At 43.6% G+C, this 21,319-nt stretch overlaps 1 protein-coding gene across 2 annotated transcripts; it reads right to left on the bottom strand.

The window, feature by feature from the left end:
• Nucleotides 1-12,021: 12,021 nt before the first annotated feature.
• LOC100191674 (uncharacterized) lies at nt 12,022-15,752 on the bottom strand. Of its 2 annotated transcripts, none has more exons than XM_008671973.2 (9): nt 15,595-15,752; nt 15,306-15,513; nt 14,755-14,784; nt 13,988-14,114; nt 13,742-13,888; nt 13,470-13,600; nt 13,258-13,395; nt 12,661-12,759; nt 12,022-12,519 (listed from the first exon to the last, which is right to left on the bottom strand). In XM_008671973.2, the coding sequence occupies exons 1-9, from the start codon at nt 15,735-15,737 to the stop codon at nt 12,289-12,291; spliced, it is 1,254 nt and encodes a 417-aa protein (XP_008670195.1). In that variant the 5' UTR covers nt 15,738-15,752; the 3' UTR covers nt 12,022-12,288. The 2 variants fall into 2 exon arrangements, with proteins under 2 accessions (XP_008670195.1, NP_001346638.1); NM_001359709.1 differs by having other exon boundaries at nt 12,069-12,519; nt 15,599-15,746.
• Nucleotides 15,753-21,319: the final 5,567 nt, after the last annotated feature.

Below are 21,319 nucleotides of genomic sequence, written 5' to 3'. Positions count from 1 at the left end.
GAAGATGCATGTACTTCGTATTGTGCAGCTGCTGCCAGTAGGTGTGGCTGAGAGACCATAGAGTTTGCCTAGCAGCATCGCTGACCGAAGCAGCGTAGGTGGATAGCGACATCAGAGACTCATGTGCTAACAGAGTCCTGAACCCTCTATCACCTGCATCCATTACCCTGACATGAATGTGACTGATGTAGTAGCAAGCCCGAGGAGGCTCGTACACTCGCCTGGTCTCGTACAGGGGTCGAACGTAGGTTCCCAATGCATGCAGAACATCCTGCAGCATGTTAGGGAACTGCCCTGTCTCGAATACTGAAGTATAATGTTCAGTGATAGGCCACAACCCCATGTAGTGGTCCTACTGTTCTTCGTTGGCTTCCTCGTTGAGGTTCTCCTCATCATCTTCTTCATCGTCATCATCTTCATCATCGTCACCAGCGTCGTCCGGGTCGTCGCCTTCGGGAGCAGGGGCTTGGACTGCTGGTGCTGGCGGTGCGGAAGCTGACGATCCAGCTGTGAAGGCTAGTGATTCTACCAACGAGGTGGGCGTAGGCAGAAACTCCTCCAAGCTATCCTCCAGAAAGACTTCGTTCTCCACATGAATGCGAGGGAGATCCACAGGGATTTCCTCGACTACCATTGGGTAGACAGGAACTTGTCGTGGTGGAGGGATGTAGTTGGTGTTGATCCGAGTGGTTTGAATGGTACAAACCATCTATAAGAGAAAATGTCAACTTAGTTGATGTTTAAAGAGATAAGGTTAATAAAATAATTTTGTAAGAACAAAATTAGCATGTTTTGAATAGTCTAGGCTTTCCATTTTCTAACTAATCTAACGACCTAGAGTCAGCATACCTTTGATACCACTTCTATTACACCCGGTTCTAGGGGCAAAACCGAATGCATAGCATATGTGGGCCAGGATCCAAAATATGGGCACTCCTCCATAGGAAGGTGACTGGCGCATCGTTAGACTTAAAACTCATCATCGTCATCAGCGAAGTCTTCAGCAGCACCCTCTGATGGGTGAGCTCACTTATGGTCGGGGCTCAGCAAGTGGGGGATAATTAATGCAAGTGAACAAGGTAGGCTATGGATAAGCGGTAAGCATTTTAGTTGGTCAATATTTTATTAGTAACACCTGTGTACTAATAAGTGTGTATCCCAAGTATCCCAATTAATCAAAGATATAAGAGTATATCAAAAACACTTAAGTGAAACCACTTAAGCAAACCATTGGTAGATCATCAGATCTCGATTTATTGTCCATCTTTAAGTTCAATTATCATGTGAGGGTCCTGGCTGCTCTTAACCGTGAGCACGGCTTACATATCAGTTTTACACTATGCAGAGGTGGTACAACTTTACCCACAAGCCATGTATCCCATCTAGCCTGGGTTTATCGGGCCCGTAAACACTGCCGAGGTGAATGGCTAGGGATCCATTATGAGGATTTCACAAAATATCCTTAGTACAAAGCCACCCGCTATGGTTTCCATGTCAGTATTGATGGTCCTCTGGGTGAGGTAACTTAGCCAAGACTACCACACCATGTTAACAAGTGCTGCCACCAAACCACTGCCGCCCCCTCTTGCCCATCTTTCAGGTAGGGTTGCTAAGCACTAAGTCTATAGAGCTAATTACCAAAGCCAGAGCCATGATAGCACTCGTGGTTGCACTGTTATCCTGGGTGGTCACTTCATGTTCCATTTAACACAAAATGTTCTTGTTTAACCATCGGGTTAACGTCATAATAAAATTTCATTTCCGGAACATAGTATCATTAAAAGAGTGACATCATATTTCTCAAGTTGAGCAATAGCAAAAATTGCTAAGCAAATCATTTATCCCATGGTAATTCAATGAATAGTGTTGGTAATTCTAGGAAATTCTTATTTAGGCAAATCCCATCAAATTATGCAATATATCCAAAAAAGTAAACATTATTATATGCAGTACTTGTGTACAAATAGAATATCCAGAGGGAGAATCCACTTGCCTTGCTCGAAAGTGTCCTGTGGGTCGTCCTCAAACGAGTTTGGTTCGTCTACCTCATAGTCAACTTCTCTCATCGATTTGTGTATCGTACATACAAAAAGAATACGTACGCCAAATAAATAAACATACACCATTACAGGGGTAATCATTCACCATTACATTCACATTCATACATCACACATTTATACTCATAAATACGTCTTAAAGCGTAAATACTTATTAATCCATTATGACTACTACTGTGAGTTATTATTGGTGAAAATATGAGTAAGTGACTATGACACTAGTTTTATCAAGTATAATATAGATAAACATGTATTAACAAACTTTATGGAAAGTAATTATCAATTATTTTCTTCATTACTAATAATAGACTTTTGAGTTTTATCCCTTTTATTTATAAATAGAATTTATGTGTATAGCTAAAAAATTGTTTATTTATAATTCTTATAACATTAATATTCTAAGAATTAATGTAAATTACTAATTGGACTCTTAATAACATAATCATGGTTATTATGACATAAACAAGTATTTTACTAATTCAAAGTAATTAAGTGTTATACTTATGAATACCTTTATCATGGCTAGTAAAATCTATATTTTCATTTGACTGAGAATACGTGGCCTAGTATTTCTTCTACTTTCTTATATCAATAAAATTATACTTAAACCACTACTAACAAATATCGTTCATGTGCTAAAGCGAGATTAATCGTAACTGTTTCTAGTGTGAAAATCACCAAGTTAGTGACTAGTGACGTAATTTATTTTTGAAATATAAATTCATACACCTGTCAAAATATCGTTGCGAGGCTTGTTTACGATTACACGTATACATCGGAGTCTCTTTTTGGTAATTTCTAAACTGAAAATCTCGGAATTAATTTAATTTACAAAACCAGGGACTAAAATGCAAAATGTGATTCTGCTACCTTGAGCTAGAGCTCACAAGCGAGGATGGAGATCGATGGGGGAGGGAGTTCGGTCGGGCAGGGGAGCAGGGGCTCAGTCGAGGGTGTGGGCGGTTCGGCCGGGTGAGGCGGACGGTGAGCGCGGTTGATGGCGAATGGCGGCGTGGGCGCGGTCGATGGTGAACTCGAGAGCGAGGAGAGAGAGAGAGAGAGAGAGAGAGAGAGAGAGAGAGAGAGAGAGAAAGCTCGGGGAGGGAGAGAGGAAGGAAGTCTGGGCGCTTTTATAGAGCGTTAGGGGAGAGGAGAGGGCGAGCCGGGGAGAGAAACGGGCGGCCTTCAACGCCATCAATGGCGGCGACCATTAACGGCGCCATTAGGGAGAGAACGTGCGGGATGGGGAGAGAAAATGGGCGTTCGTTTCTGGCTTGGGGAGGTGGACAGGCGCGGGCGGACATTAGGACCGAGGCGCGGGCTGTGCGGGGTCGGGGCGCGGGCGGCCGGGCGCACGACATGCAGCGCGACGCGGGCGCGTGTGCAGAGCGGCGGCGCGGGAAAGGAGAGGAGAGAGGGAGAAGAGAGAGGGGCCGCGGTGGGGCCCACCTGTAAGAGAGAGGGGGTAGGAGAGCTAGGGCGCGCGGCCGGTTGGGCCCTGGTGGGCCAAAATGGCCGGTCGGCCAGGGTTTCCTTTTTTCTTTTTCTTTTTATTTTCTTTTGTATTTAAAAATATAAATAAATATATTTTTAAAAAAATCTAAAAATCATATAATTATACCAAAATTATTTATAACTAAAATATGTATTTTTGGACCAACATTTCTATATTAATTTATTGAATTTTCAATATAGAAGAAATTCTATTCAACATACAAAAATCAAATATAAGCAAACAAAATTATTCTAAATGTAAATGAAAATCAAACACTTGAAAGAAAATTCATTACCATATTTACCATTAATAAAGTAAATGCATTATTTTTAGTTGATGGTTTTTATAGTGTTACAGCTGCATACCCCTCAGTGCAACGTTCGTGAGAAAGTTCTATATGGTCCCCGCTTGCTAAGGAGAGCAGCATAGTCCTAGTGGGAGTTCTACCTTGCCACCAATGCTGACCCTAAGGCCATCACCTGTGAGTATTTCAGGGACAACTTTCGTCGTTATCATGTGCCTGAAGGATTGATGATTGTGAGGAAGGAGGAATTTCTGGCATTAAAGCAAGGCCCCTTGTCTCTCAGTGAGTACATGGACAAGTTTCTGCAGTTATCTCGTTATGCACCTGAAGATGTCAACATAGATACCAAGAGGTAGTACCGTTTTCTGAGAGGTTTGGTTGACCCCTTCACTACCAGTTGATGAACCACACCTTCCCTACCTTCCAGCATTTGATCGATAAAGCCATCATGACTAAGAGAAAGCACTAGGAGATGGAAGACAGGAAACGCAAGATTGGTGGATCTTAGGCCGGGAGCAGCAGTCGTCCCCGTTTCTCAGGCAATCCACCCCATCAATTCAATCAAGGTCACCCTCAAGGACACCAGCATCAGCATCAGCACCAACACCAGCAACAGTATTAGAGGCAGTTCCCTCAGCAGCAGCAGTACCGCTAGAACAACCAACAGGGAGGAAGTCAGTACCAGCGACAGAACAACCAGACACCTCGCTTTCCTGCCCCAGCAACCAACCACAACAACCAGGCAGTGCCAACGCAAGGAGGAGGTCATGGATGTTTCCATTGTGGAGAACAAGGTCACTGGATGAATCATTGCCCGAAGAAAGTAGCTCAGCAGTAGCCAGCTTCCAACACCTCAACATGACAAGGAGCACCACAGCAAGCACCAGGAGGCCATGGCGAGGCCTACAACCATGGAAAGGTGAACCACTTGGAGGCGGAAGCAATCCAGGATGCACTAGATGTGGCAGTAGGTATGTTTCCAGTCGAATCCTATCCAGCAAAAGTACTATTTGATACTGGCACCACGCATTCTTTTGTTTCTATATCATGGGTAGAAGCACATAACATCCCCGTAGAACCAATGGTTCCACCTTTAAGAGTTAATTCAGTTGGGGGAAAAGTTCAATCCGATAAGATGTGCCCGAATCTAAGGATTGAAATAAGGGGGATAGACTTTCTCGCTAACCTAGTAGTAATGGGTACTCAGGGGGTTAGATGTCATCCTAGGGATGAATTAGCTGCACAGAATCCAAGAAACCATCAGCTGTGACAAGAGGACAGTAAAGTTAGTGTCCCCATCTGAGAAAAAAGTAGTAACTGAACTGTTGATGCCTGATCTGGAAGAAGGAGCATGTCACCATATGTCTGTAGATGGTAAGGAGGCCAACCTGCTGGAGGCTATTAGAGTGGTGTTGGAGTTCCCCGATGTGTTCCCTGAGGAATTACGAGGCATGCCACCCGAACATAAAGTTGAGTTTGCCATAGAGTTTGAACCTAGAACTGCCCCTATTTCGAAGAGAGCCTACAGAGTGTCTAGACCAGAACTAGTAGAACTCAAGAAGCAGATCGACGAGGTGTTAGAGAAAGGCTAGTGGAGAAGACTTGGGCCGCTCCAGTTTTGTTTGTGGAGAAGAAAGATGGGACAAAGAGGATGTGCATTGATTACCGAGCTTTGAATGAAGTCACCATCAAGAACAAGTATCCCTTGCCAAGAATAGAAGATCTGTTCGATCAGTTGAGAGGAGCCAGAGTGTTCTCAAAGATAGATCTGAGGTCAGATACCATCAGCTCATGATCCGACCTTCAGATATACCGAAAATGGCATTTATCACCAAGTATGGGCTATACGAATACACGTTTATGTCATTTGGATTAACAAACGCACCAGCTTTCTTTATGTACTTGATGAATAGTGTGTTCATGGACTACCTCGACAAGTTCGTAGTGGTGTTCATCGACGATATTCTCATATATTCTCAGAAACTGCTCATTGTCTACGCAAAACATTCATTCATTCAACACACTTGCAGAGTAACAAAAGAAAAATACACCAAACATTTGCAACAAAGTAATCATAGGTTCAACAGAGAGGTAGAGACAATGTGGTGCTTCTTAGGACTAGGGTAGATCACTACACAGGGTGGTTTATTGTTCACTAACCAAGTCCATGTTTTTATAGCATCTGCTCAAGTATAATTAGATCAGAGATGGGATTACTCATTAGATAGTGTTCATCCTATAAACATGAGTGTTTGAACATTTGTTAGGTTTCCTATCTTTATTTTATTTTTATTAGGGTTCCAGTAGCATCATCTTTAAACTAGAGATGAACTCTAAATTGAGACATCAAAATAGTGAATGGCTATTTTTTAGTAAATAAACAAAAACAAAATAAACAACATGCAATTTGAAGCACCTAATTTTAAGTTCATATGACAAAGTTATGAATTTTGGAAGTTGTGGAATTTAAATCCCTATTTTAAAAACATTTTTGTGATTAAAGAAAGACATGAGGGCCTAACTGTAAGATTCCAGGGGCTCGGATAAAAGAAAAAGGAAGGCAAGTTCTATTCTAGGAAACTTGAGGGCTCTTTAACAAAAGTGCCACGCCTAGGGGTATCGGCTCCCTCGGCCATGGGATCTCGGATCAACGATCAAGATTAAAACCACCAGGGGCGGGCGCGTGGGCTCGTGTGCGCGTGCGACCAACAGGTGGGGCCAGAGGGTCAGCGTCTCAAGGCTGGTGTGGGGACTGACCGGCCGGGCCCAACGGCTAGTGGCCCAGGCGGGGTTGCGCTGACGGGCGGGGTCTGCCAGTCGGTGACTCAGAGAAGAAAATGGGAGGGGCTGGCACAGCTGTTGAGTGGGGCTCGGTGTCAGCTACTCAGAGAGGGGGGAACAACACAGGGAGGCTTGCAGGCGGGGCCCAACTATCAGGGTTGCCTTCCTCCTTCGGGCGTGTGTGCATGGGAACGGGGAAGGTCCCCGGTGGCTCTCCGATGGTGCTCCGGGGAACAAGGGCGGCTGCGATCGACCGAAGGACCATGGCGCGATGGAGCAAGGCCACCGCCGGTCATCACGAGCAACTACATGATGGAGAATAGAGATCAAAGGGAGAGTGAAAGGAAGGTCTGACCGACAAGCTTACCTCGGGTGAGGCTCAATCGGCGGAGCTCCGGGCGACAGTGGCGGACCACAATCGGGGACGGCAGGGCGACCTCGCCATGGGGAATCTAGGGCGCAAGCAGCTCGGCAGTGGGGAGCTCCAGCTAGCCTGGGGCGAGGGCAATGGTAGCTCGGGCAAGTGTGGCTTGGACGAGAGAAGTGAGGCGGGGGGAAGTGGGCGTGCACATAGACTCCAAAAGGGGTCGGGGCGGCGGTTTCGAGCGGGTGCGCAACATGGGTGGGGGCATCTTGGTGTGCGTGCAGGCAAGGTGGGAGAGGCAGTTGCACGGGGTGGTTGGCGAGCTGACAGGTGGGGGCCCCTGCGCAGTGAGAGAGAGGGGAGAGCAGGCGCGGGCGAGTGGGGTAGCGCCGATAAGAGGGACCCACTATGCTGAGAGAGAGAGAGGAGAGCGAGCACGGGCGAGTGGGGCGGCGCCAATAGCAGGACCCACTGCGCAGAGAGAGAGAGGGGAGAGTGGGCGCGCACGAGTGGGGTGGCACCGACAGGCGGGACCCACTCCGCAGAGAGAGAGGGGAGAGCGGGCACGCGCAGGGTGGGCCGGTCAGGTCGAAAGGCCGAGGGGGATGGGTTTCTGAGCTTCTTTCCTTTTTTTCTTTTATTTTTGAATTCCCTTCTCTTTTCTCTTTTTCCATTGAATCTAAACTTCAAACATACCACAAATTCAAAAGAGATCACCACAAACATATGCATCACACAAGGGCAAAAATTTGGGGTTCAACATGATGCAACACCACATAGATACTTTAAGGTTTTATCCCTTGAAAAAGTACAACTTCAACTGAGACACTAACCCTCCCTCTAGAAGAAAAAAAGAAATAGGGGTTTTAGGGAGAAAAGAAAAGAGGAGTAACACCAAAATTTATGGATACAAGCAAAGAAATTTTGTACCCCCAAATTTAGGGTGTTGCATTCAGGACGAATCGTGTTTTTCCTTGTCCAACATCCTGTCCATTTAAGCAGCCTATTTTCATTTGTCCAGCTGCTGCACCTACTCAACCCACTCAGTCGGGTGCCCCTGGCACTCGTCCTACATCTTTGCCTAGCCAGTCTAATACCTGCTTCAACTGTGGAAAGTCTGGCCATGTTATTAAAGACTGCCCCTATCCTAAGCAAAACAAGCAGACCTTTCAAAGGATTTCTGGAAGTACTTCCCAATGCTAGGGCACGGGCAATGTGCCAAGCAACCAGGCAGGCAGAGGTGAGAAGAGGACAGGACAGGTTTATTATACTCTCGTGGCTACTACACCCGAAGGAGAACCTATGCTGATGGGTACATTTTCTATCGCCAAACATCCCGTGGTTATTGTTTTTTATTCTGGTGCATCGCCACCTTCTAAGTAAAACTTTATTGAGAAAAATTGCATACCCATTAGTGAATCAAGGAGGGGCCTTATTATTCAATCACCTAGGGGCCAAATCTTTACTAAGGAAGTAATCTTCCAAGTACCAGTAAAATTAGCAGGGCATGATTTCCCCACCAACATGATAGTTATAAAAGCACAGGACATAGATGTGATTTTGGGCATGAATTGGTTATCCCAAAATGAAGCCATCATCAACACCAGCCAACAGACTGTTCAGTTGAGTTGTGGTTAGGGAGAAGCTAGACCTCTAATTCATGTACATGCTCCGGTCAAGGCAACCGGAAGAGCTTTTGAAGCTATAGTACAAGAATTACAAGACATTCCAGTAGTGTGTGAATTTCTGGACGTGTTCCCTGAGGATTTGCCCGAATTACCTCCTGAGAGAGATGTGGAGTTTGTAATCGACTTGAAGACTAGTACGACTCCTATCTCAAGAAGGTCGTATCGCATGCCTCCTAATGAGTTGGCAGAATTGAAAATGCTACTCCAAGACTTACTGGAAAAGGGGTTTGTGAGGCCAAATTCTTCACCATGGGGTTGTCCAACCATTTTCGTAAAAAATAAGGACTAAACTCTATGAATGTGTGTGGACTATCGGCCCCTTAATGAAGTCACAATCAAGAATAAGTACCCCCTTCCCCGGATTGATCTTCTGTTTGATCATATTACTGGAGCCCGCGTATTCTCTAAGATTGACCTTAGATCGGGCTATCATCAAATAAGGATTTGCTCGGAGGATATCCCTAAGACTGCTTTTACTACTCGGTACGGGCTATTTGAGTATCTGGTTATGTCGTTTGGGTTAACTAATGCTCCAGATCATTTCACATATCTTATGAATTTGGTGTTTATGCTAGAGCTGGACAAGTTTGTGGTGGTTTTTATTGATGATATCCTAATCTACTCTAAAAACAAAAAGGAGCATGTGGAGCATTTGTGTATTGTGTTAACGCTCTTAAGGGAACATCAACTTTATGCTAAGTTCAGCAAATGCGCGTTTTGGGTGGAGGAAATTCAATTTTTAGGGCATGTCTTATCAGCTAAAGGAATTGCGGTTGTCCCCAGCAAAGTCAAGGACATTCTGGAATGGAAATCTCCATCTACAATACATCAAGTCAGAAGTTTTCTTGGACTAGCTGGCTACTACCACAGGTTTATTCTGGATTTCTCCAAGATAGTAAAGCCCATTACGGAGCTACTGAAGAATGATGTTAAGTTTAAATGGTCTCCCAAGTGCAACGAGGCTTTTGAGTAGCTGAAAGAGCTATTGACCACTGCACTAGTGTTGGCTCAACCAGATATTGAGAAGTCATTTGACGTGTATTGTGACACATCAGGCATTGGCATTGGATGTGTCCTAATGCAAGAAGGTTGAGTTATATCTTATGCCTCAAGACAGCTATGCCAGCATGAGGAGCATTACCCGACTAATGATTTCCATATTTGCACTAGTGCTGGGAAAAGTATGCCATATTTACACTGATCATAAGAGCCTAAAGTATATTTTTACCTAATCAGAATTGAATATGAGGCAAAGAAGATGGATCGAGCTAATAAAGGATTATGATTTGGACATTCACTGTCACCTTGGAAAGGCTAACGTAGTGGCCAATGCTTTAAGTCGCAGGGCATCTTGTCACTGCCTTACTGCAAAGTTGTTCAACACTACCTTATGCCAAGAAATGGAAAGACTAAATTTGGGGATAGTTCAGCAAGGAACCATGACACATCTAAGGCTTGAGTCTGTTCTTCAACAGAGAATTGTTGATGCTCAAAAGACTGATAAGGGTATGAAGCATATCCAAGAGAAAATGGAAGCTGGCAAAGCCACCTGCTTTAGAAAAGATGATCAAGGAGTGTTAGGGTTTAAAGATCGCATAGTGGTGCCTAAGGACACTAAGCTCCGCTAGTAGATTCTAGATGAAGCTCATCTCACTTGGTATTATATCCACCCATGGAGTACTAAGATGTACCAAGACCTAAAGCAACACTATTGGTGGACTAAAATGAAGATAGAGATTGCTCGCTATGTGGCAAATCGTGACACTTGTCAGCGAGTAAAAGCTATGCACATGAAGATTGTTGGTCCCCTATAGTCGTTACTCGTCCCAAATTGGAAGTGGGACGAAATTAGTATGGATTTTATTGTTGGGTTATCAAAGACATCCAAAAGATATGATTCTATTTGGGTTATAGTGGATCGGGTTACAAAGACAGCTCATTTTCTTCTAGTTAAAACCAAATATCCAGTGGTTACATATGCTCAAGTGTATATTGCACGTATCCTGAGCTTACATGGGGTGCCAAGAACAATAGTGTCGGACCGAGGACCGCAATTTATATTCTAGTTTTGGGAAGAGCTACACAAGTCCTTGGGTACTAAGTTGCTCCATAGTTCGGCCTATCATCCCCAGATAAGCGGACAAACATATAGGGTAAATCAAATACTGGAAGATATGTTGAGAGCTTGTGTTTTGGAATTTCCACACAAGTGGGATGACTGTTTGGCACTGGCAGAATTTCCACACAAGTGGAATAACAGTTATCAAGAGAGCATCAAAATGGTGCCATTCGAAGCTCTATATGGTCGAAGATGTAGAACACCTTTGAACTTGTTAGATTCGGGAGAGTGATGGTTCTTCAGACCTGATTTGGTAAAGGAAACAGAAGAAAAAGTTCAACGTATTCGACATAATTTAAAAGAAACTTAGTCACGACCGAAGAATTATGCTGATAAACGCGCTAACCATTAACCTTCCAAGTTGGAGACCGTGTATACTTGAAGGTGTCACCAATGAAGGGAGTTAACCATTTTGGAGTCAAAGGAAAGTTATCACCCTGGTATATTGGTCCATTTCCTATTCTTGAACGATATGGACATGTTGCTTACAGACTGCAATTGCCTGAATCCTTGTCTACGATACACAATGTGTTCCACGTATCACAGCTAAAGAAGTGCCTGTGAGTGCCCGACCAAACCATGGATGTATTAGAAGTTAACCTGGAACCAGACCTAACTTATTTGCAATATACACTATGAGTTTTGGGCCAAAAGGATTGGGTCACGAGAAAAAGGACACTCAAGTTTTATAAAGTGTCGCGGAAGAGAAAAAGGACACTCAACCATTTTAGACTGTGTTGGGAAGCACGACCACGTGGAGGAGCATGGAGGAGGTGGAGAGGCGCGGGGTCGAGGCGTCGTAGCAGGAGCTGACTTTCCCTGCGCTGCGGCACAGACAGGACGCAGTCGATGGCAAGACGAGTGGAGGGGACGGTGACAGTGAAGAGATCGAAGTGGGCGTCGTGTGGCCGTCGAGGGCAAGGCTGGAAAGGTCGTGTCCGTGTGGAAAAGTTCGCGTCCGTGAGCCAAGCCTCAAGTGAACGCGTGCACTAGTTTTAACATAGAAGATTCCCAAAGCAGGGTTCCCAACGATGGCTTCGTGAGGAGAGACATGTGCGAGCCAGTGATCGGCGCCGAAGGCGTGAAACGCCGGGAGAGCTGCAAAGGGGGTCAGGTTTTAATAAAAAAAATACCCAACACCTTCTCCATTATCGCTAGTTCATCAGAACACCTCCTTTATTGCTAGTTCATCTCACTTTCAGACACCTCTCTAGGATAGAAATTGTGATAAAATAAAAGGCGTTTTGCAACTGAGGTTTTCCCAAATAATTCGTGGTCAATTGATACACATTAATCAGTTACATATATGTACGTCTACATCGTTCAGGTACATGACGGAGACATCGATAATCTGAACTAAAAATTTTACAGGGTCATATCAAAAATGGAATCCCCACCGTTGAATCTGGGATCCCCAACCGGAAGCGATACAGCATTGCCAAAGGAATTCACCCAATCCTGGTGAACAGCGCTGCCTGATTCACAACGATATACCTTCTTTTGTGGAATGCTGATCGAGCCAGGATATGATATCATCGAGAACTTGGAATATTGTCTGGTCCGGTTCACCTTCCAAGATAGCGTGATACGCACCTTTGTAGAGGCACAGCTTCTTGTCTTGGCTCTTGGCTTTCTCATACAGAGCCTTACTAACCGCCGGGTCAGTAACCATATCAGCCTCACCGTGCAAAATGATCAAGGGCAAAGAAACCTGTGCAACATGAAGCAGGATCTAACCATCAAAGTAATGACAGCTGAAGAATACGAAAAATAGACCAATCCACGATTCTATGTTCTTATACCTAAAGATTGACCACTGGAGATAGCACCTAGGGAGTGGAGAGCCACATACCTCTTCTAGACGCCTTTCTATCTCTTGTGTCGTTCTCAGCATCTCCAGAGCTGTTCGCAAACGTGGTTTATCCTTGTAGGCAATCACATTGAAAGAACACTGCATTGGATAGTGAACTAATAAGTACACTCTAATCACAATGTTCAGCTAAGATTCGCTAATGATCTAATAAATACATTTTCAAAAGAAATAAACATATTTCTCCCTCAACCAAATAGTATTTCACAAGCCCACACAATCAAAAGAAAAGGAACTAACAGGGCCTGCATTCAAATGCATCTTCGTACATACTCTAGGGTTATAAGGGAAGGTAGAACTACAAGCAGCAGGAACACCATAAAATTCACATGTATGCCAAAATTATCTATTCTAATTATCACTGGAGAAGATGCGAATGTATACTACTTTCACCTGGAGCATGAAGCGATATTAAACAGTCCATATTGTTTTTTCATATTATTTTGCAAATATATATGCCTTGAGCAATTGTGTCAAAGAATGTACAACACAGTCAAGAATGGAATAAAATAAAGAAATATTAACTAAATGAGTGAATCACATTTTAGTTCCAGAGAATACAGTGTGAAAGATAGTGACCTGCTCTTGTTTCTTCTTCTCTTTGAATGCCAACTCAGCTAAATCCTTTTGAGGAACAAGCTTTTCTTTTGGCAGAAGTTTGGCCATAAAAATTAGAAGTTGCTGAATGGGCCAAGGTGGAACCACATCGTCTGCTATCTATTGGAATGAGTTTGTGAATAAGTGGGAAGGCATTAACTTGTATATATAATATTCCACAAAGACAAAACTACCTTGCACATCGGTGCCACCAGTATTGCACCATTCCATTCATTTGGTTGCTTGAAGTGAACCTTCAATGCAACTGCTCCACCCATAGATTGGCCAAACAGAAAGCTCGGTAGGCCTCTATATTCAGGATTTCCTACCCAAAAAACAGGACTATTATGCACAAATGATAATCTTTAAGTTAGGGTACTTTTCACATAAGGACTAAACATATTTCAAAATCATGTACATAAAAGAGATAGCATGAGAAACCAGCAAGGATGTAATGGCAGAATACCTTTGACCTTAGAGAAGTGTTCAGCTACATCATCAACAAGTGTATCAAAACTTGGAATATATCCATGAAGTCCTTCTGAAAGACCAAAGCCAGGGTAGTCCAGTGCAAATACTCCATATCCAGCTGAAGCAATCTTCCTCGCAACTCCTAAAATAAAACAATCATTAAAAAATATGCAAAAAGAAGCAACATATTACTATATCAGACAAACCTTAGGATAAGTGGCATCAAAGAGGAAAAGCTAACCATCAAGAAAAAAGGTACATGTGTCTCCATAACCATGGCAAAGACAAACAATTGCTCTCATTCGACGATTCTCCGGAAACCAGCATTTTGAGAAAATCTCCACACCCCTAGAGTTATGCTCACATGACTGTAGAAGAGAAAGATTCCGAAGGTAGAGTATTAATTAACAAGCTGGCACAAAATTCTAAACATAGAATAATTAGATGGTGTTTCATTATCCTTTCAGAGTCAGGAATACCATTGAGCAAACTGACATTTTTGCATAGCATATTACCACCTGAAAATATCTTCCATACAAGGAAAAATGATCTATAAAATAGCCAACTCCTGAAGGTTCATCACTCACAGCAAAACACCTACCAAAGCAAAGGAGAAACTAATGTACTATTGGACATGCCATGTGAATTTCAACATTACAGTGCCCTGTACTTACTTTTTTAAAAAACAAATACTGCAACTATCCAATATTTCAACACGGTGAGCACTCGTTCAATACTTCAATTCAATTAAATAAATAACACACCTCACTTGCATAGAGTAAAACATTCAAATATTTCTCCAATGTACAGTGTGCACTCATTAGAAAGAAAACAAGGGATCAACTCTATGGCATAAATAACCTTGTACAGAAATGCATGAAATAAATTTATGTTGCAGTATGACATAAATAACCTTGTATAGAAATGGATGAAATAAATTTATGTGTTGCAGTAGAAGTTGAGGGATCTAATTATTATGAAGAAATCATAGAGTTTAAGATATAGTACCTCCTTTGTTCTGATGCCACTATATTGTCCCTGCATCATAATCCGAATGCAAGTGAGAGAGATCATCCATAGCATGGGAAATCATAAAGCCTGTTTTCTATGCCATCATTTGAAGTGAGATGATTGAAAAAATATATTATAGCAGAGTTTATTTATATTCTACAAAAACCATTGCACTGGAGATTAAAAAGCCAAAAAATAATAATATTGTACAGTATTACTAGTACCCACCCATACTTCCAACCAATTGATAACACATGCTTTGCCTAGACATCTTTTAGATGAAGGCCAGAAGTTTGTGGTTCACAAAAACGAAACATTTTATTATAAACACAGGTTTCTATTGCAGCTTGTTAGTCTATTCTCTCAACTAGTAGACAATAACGCACGAAAACAGTACTTGTATTATCTTGCCCAACCAATCCTATCCTGGCACGTCACTAAATATGAAGAACCGATAATAAGAACGAACATAATTTCTGGAACACGAGAAAAAGTGGCACCTTTAACTGGATTTTAAGCAAATAGGCAAAATAGGGGGAGGGGTTGACCTTGAAGAGGCAATGGTCGATGCTGAGCTGAACGTCCTTGAAAGCCTCGCGGATGCGGCGGCGCTCGGGGGCCTGGTCCAGGCACGCTGCCAGCACCTCCCTCTCGAGCACCTCGTCCACTAGTCCCTCCCACTTCCTTGGAGCCTGCGCTGGCGCTGCCGCCGCAGCCGACATCGCCGCCGCGCCGGCACCCCGATTCGTCGGCCGGCTGCGTTGAACGGATGAATTCGGTTAGCAGATCCGCTGCGGAAAGAGGAGGCGGATGGGAGGCAATGGACGGACGACCCACCTACCGCGAGAAGACGGGGGCAGTGAGGAGGGGCGGCGGCGGGAGCGCGGGGAGGAAGACCTTCGCGAAGGCCCGTGGCTTTGACGCCATTTATTGTGCCTCTTTTTTCCTTTTTTTAAGAAAAGGCTGTGCGCGCACAGCATACATTTTTCCTCTTGGTTCTTCGGTAGAGTACTTCTTTACGTCACGGAAGCCTTTTGCGGGCAATCGAAAGCCAGTGTAAATGTACATTCAAAATACTACAATACTATTTTGTGATGTAGATTAAGCTATTTATAGAGTGAAAGAAGTAAGATAGAGGCTGATATAGAAAGTCTGATAGAGATTGTCTTATCTTAAAATGTTTTTATTGGGTAGTGTAAAATAAGACAATTTAACACTGTTTGTAGAATAAAGTTTAAAATAAGAAATCCGATAAATGATGATAAGATAATCTGATAGAGATAGCTTAAATGGACAAAATATTTGCAAAACCAAAGAACTTTTAAGTCTATCACACATAATCTAAAAGTGAGCATAGGTGGTTTGAATTTGGTATCAATCAAGTAGACTTTTTTTTTATTTTCTCTTTGCATGCTTTCCTTTACTTTCATTAGGCTATCTCCAGCATATTCTCTACCACATCTTCTATTTTAAACTTCACTCTGCAAATAATATCATCTACAGTTTGTGTTCCCTATTTTACACTATCCATTGTAGATAGTCTTACAAGGGGTGCGGTAAGTGACATGATAATGAATGTGTTGAGCACCGTATGTGGCATCTAGGAAGGCCGGGCGGTCTGCGTCCCAGATAGTCTGCGGGATAGCCTGAACGATTCGTGACTAGATTAACGTAGACAAGAAAGTCTTTTTTCGTACGTGCTTATCTATCTAATCACGTGGATTATGTTCGAGGACACCTAGAAACAGGTCTAGACATTCCCTATATATGGAGTACGACCGATTGTCGAAGAAAACAATCGAACCAATCAATCAATATTTCATTTCTTTACTTTCTTGTCCTAGGAGTAGCAGTAATTTAGACCTAGTTTAGCCTTTCCCCACCCCCAAATCTTCATTCCCTTCGATTCTACGTCGTCTAGGGATGCCGCGGGTGGCCTACCGACCCCGGGGCACCCCATGGAACTCTCCTTCCTGACGGGTTCCTTCCCTGAGGAAGGTACTAGGGATTTTTCGAGGAGGAAGACGACTTTGCGCTATCGCAGACCGTCCGCACTGGCGCAGAAGGCACCACCAGGCGGTATATACATCCCTATTGTTTGACCCCAAATCGGAGCCAACACACTTTTTGGCGATTCCGGTGGGGACAAGTGGTGTGACCTAGCAGGGATCGTCAATAGATGATCGGTTCAATGGATCAAACCGAGGTTTCTCCTAACAATATCATGAAGCCAACTGAAAGTCGCCTAGAGGGGGGGTGAATAGGGCGAAACTGAAATTTACAAAGTTAATCATAACTACAAGCCGGGTTAGCGTTAGAAATATAATCAAGTCCGCGAGAGAGGGTGCAAAACAAATCGCAAGCAAATAAAAAGTGTGACACACGGATTTGTTTTACCGAAGTTCGGTTCTCGCAAACCTACTCCCTGTTGAGGTGGTCACAAAGACCGGGTCTCTTTCAACCCTTTCCCTCTGTCAAACGGTCCCTCGGACCGAGTGAGCTTTCTCTTCTCAAATCAACCGGGAACAAAACTTCCCCGCAAGGACCACCACACAATTGGTGTCTCTCGCCTTGGTTACAAGTGAGTATTGATCACAAGAAAGAATGAGAAAGAAGAAAGCAATCCAAGCGCAAGAGCTCAAAAGAACACAACAAATCACTCTCACTAGTCACTAATGCTTTTGTGGAATTGGGAGAGGATTTGATCACTTGGGTGTGTCTTGTATTGAATGTCAAGCTCTTGTAAGTGGTTGGAAGGTTGAAAACTTGGATGACTTGAATGTGGGGTGGTTGGGGGTATTTATAGCCCCAACCACCAAACTAGCCGTTTGGTGGGGCTGTCTGTCGCTTGGTGCACCGGACAGTCCGGTGCGCCAGCCACGTTACCAGGTCGTTGGGTTCTGACCGTTGGAGCTCTGACTGCTGGGCCCGCCTGGATGTCCGGTGGCACACCGGACATGCACTGTAGAGTGTCTGGTGCGCCACTTTGTGCATGCCTGACTTCTGCGCGCTCTGGCGCGCATTTAATGCTGTAGCAGGTGACCGTTGGCGTTGAATAGTCGTTGCTCCGCTGGCTCACCGGACAGTCTGGTGTACACCAGACATGTCCGGTGAATTATAGCGGAGCGAATTCCCAAAGCTGGTGAGTTCCAGAGTCGCTCTTCCCTGGAGCACCGGACACTGTCCGGTGTACACCGGACAGTCCGGTGAATTATAGCGAAGCGCCTCTGGATTTTCCCGAAGGTGAAGAGTTCAGCGTGAAGTCCCCTGGTGCACCGGACACTGTCCGGTGGCCAGACCAGGGCTGCCTTCGGTTATCCCTTGCTCTCTTTGTTGAACCCAATTCTTGGTCTTTTTATTGGCTAAGTGTGAACCTTTGGCACCTGTATAACTTATACACTAGAGCAAAACTAGTTAGTCCAATTATTTGTGTTGGGCAATTCAACCACCAAAATCATTTAGGAAATAGGTATAAGCCTAATTCCCTTTCAATCTCCCCCATTTTGGTGATTGATGCCAACACAAATCAAAGCAAATATAGAAATGCATAATTGAACTAGTTTGCATAATGTAAGTGCAAAGGTTGCTTGGAATTGAGCCAATATAAATACTTATAAGATACACATGGATTGTTTCTTCATTTTTAACATTTTGGACCACGCTTGCACCACTTGTTTTGTTTTTGCAAATTCTTTTTGTAAATCCTTTTCCTCTCTTTTTGCAAATAGTCAAAGGTGAATGAATAAGATTTTGCAAAGCATTTTCAAGATTTGAAATTTTCTCCCCCTGTTTCAAATGCTTTTCCTTTGACTAAACAAAACTCCCCCTAAATGAAATCATCCTCTTAGTGTTCAAGAGGGTTTTGATATATCAATTTTGAAATACTACTTTCTCCCCCTTTTGAACATAATAAGATACCAATTTGAGATTTCCAATTGAAAATCATTTTAAAATTAGGTGGTGGTGCGGTCCTTTTGCTTTGGGCTAATACTTTCTCCCTCTTTGGCATGAATCGCCAAAAATGGAGTCATTAGAGCCCTTTTAACTACTTTCTCCCCTTTGGCAAAATAAAATATGAGTGAAGTTTATACCAAAGACGGAGTCCTTTTACTTTGTACTTAGGCTCTCTCCCCCAAAGATGGAGAGTTGCCTAGAGCGACGGCGAAGGATGAGTTACGGAGTAGAAGCCTTTGTCTTCGCCGAAGACTCCAATTCCCTTTCAATACACCTATGACTTGGTTTGAAATAGACTTGAAAACACATTAGTCATAGCATATGAAAGAGACATGATCAAGGGTATATAAATGAGCTATGTGTGCAAATCAACAAAAGAAGTTCCTAGAATCAAGAATATTTAGCTCATGCCTAAGTTTGTTAAAAGTTTGTTCATCAAGCGGCTTGGTAAAGATATCGGCTAATTGATCTTTAGTATTAATGTATGAGATCTCGATATCTCCCTTTTGTTGGTGATCCCTTAAAAAGTGATACCGAATGGCTATGTGTTTAGTGCGGCTATGCTCAACGGGATTATCCGCCATGCGGATTGCACTCTCATTATCACATAGAAGAGGAACTTTGGTTAATTTGTAACCATAGTCCCTAAGGGTTTGCCTCATCCAAAGTAGTTGCGCGCAACAATGTCCTGCGGCAATGTACTCGGCTTCGGCGGTAGAAAGAGCTACGGAATTTTGCTTCTTTGAAGCCCAAGATACCAAGGATCTTCCCAAGAACTGGCAAGTCCCCGATGTGCTCTTTCTATTGATTTTACACCCTGCCCAATCAGCATCCGAATAACCAATTAAATCAAAAGTGGATCCCCTAGGATACCAAAGCCCAAACTTAGGAGTATAAACTAAATATCTCAAGATTCGTTTAACGGTCGTAAGGTGAGCTTCCTTAGGGTCGGCTTGGAATCTTGCACACATGCATACGGAAAGCATAATGTCCGGTCGAGATGCACATAAGTATAGCAAAGAGCCTATCATCGACCGGTATACCTTTTGATCGACGGATTTACCTCCTTCGTCGAGGTCGAGATGCCCATTGGTTCCCATGGGTGTCTTGATGGGTTTGGCATCCTTCATCCCAAACTTGCTTAGGATATCTTGAGTATACTTTGTTTGGCTTAGGAAGGTGCCCTCTTGGAGTTGCTTGACTTGAAATCCTAAGAAATACTTCAACTCCCCCATCATAGACATCTCGAATTTTTGTGTCATGATCCTACTAAATTCTTCACATGTAGACTCGTTAGTAGACCCAAATATAATATCATCAACATAAATTTGGCATACGAACAAGTCATTTTCAAGAGTTTTAGTGAATAAAGTAGGATCGGCCTTTCCGACTTTGAATCCATTAGTGATAAGGAAATCTCGAAGGCATTCATACCATGCTCTTGGGGCTTGCTTGAGCCCATAAAGCGCCTTAGAGAGTTTATACACATGGTTAGGGTACTCACTATCTTCAAAGCCGGAAGGTTGCTCAACATAGACCTCTTCCTTGATTGGTCCATTGAGGAAGGCACTCTTCACGTCCGTTTGATAAAGCTTGAAACCATGGTAAGTAGCATAGGCCAATAATATACGAATTGACTCAAGCTTAGCTACGGGTGCATAGGTTTCACCGAAATCCAAACCTTCGACTTGGGAGTATCCCTTGGCCACAAGTCGAGCTTTGTTCCTTGTCACCACACCATGCTCGTCTTGCTTGTTGCGGAAAACCCACTTGGTTCCTACAACATTTTGATTAGGACGTGGAACCAAATGCCATACCTCATTCCTCGTGAAGTTGTTGAGCTCCTCTTGCATCGCCACCACCCAATCCGAATCTTGAAGTGCTTCCTCTAACCTGTGTGGCTCAATAGAGGAAACAAAAGAGTAATGCTCACAAAAATGTGCAACACGAGATCTAGTAGTTACCCCCTTATGAATGTCGCCGAGGATGGTGTCGACGGGGTGATCTCGTTGGATTGCTTGGTGGACTCTTGGGTGTGGCAGCCTTGATTCTTCATCCTCCTTGTCTTGCTCATTTGCATCTCCCCCTTGATCATTGCCATCACCTTGAGGTGGCTCATCTCTTTGATCTTCCCCTTCATCAACTTGAGCCTCGTCCTCATGTTGAGTTGGTGGAGATGCTTGCGTGGAGGAGGATGGTTGATCTTGTGCATTTGGAGGCTCTTCGGATTCCTTAGGACACACATCCCCAATGGACATGTTCCTTAGCGCGATGCACGGAGCCTCTTCATCACCTATTTCATCAAGATCAACTTGCTCTACTTGAGAGCTGTTAGTCCCATCAAACACAACGTCACAAGAAACTTCAACTTGTCCAGAGGACTTGTTAAAGACTCTATATGCCCTTGTGTTTGAATCATATCCTAGTAAAAAGCCTTCTACAGTCTTAGGAGCAAATTTAGATTTTCTACCTCTTTTAACAAGTATAAAGCATTTGCTACCAAAGATTCTAAAATATGAAATATTGGGCTTTTTACCGGTTAGGAGTTCATATGATGTCTTCTTGAGGATTCGGTGTAGATACAACCGCTTGATGGCGTAGCAGGCGA

This window comes from Zea mays, chromosome 1, assembly GCF_902167145.1.
Source record: "Zea mays cultivar B73 chromosome 1, Zm-B73-REFERENCE-NAM-5.0, whole genome shotgun sequence".
Taxonomy (NCBI): domain Eukaryota; kingdom Viridiplantae; phylum Streptophyta; class Magnoliopsida; order Poales; family Poaceae; genus Zea; species Zea mays.
Note: the sequence above shows the minus strand (reverse complement) of the source record. Positions and strands in the feature narration are given on the sequence as shown.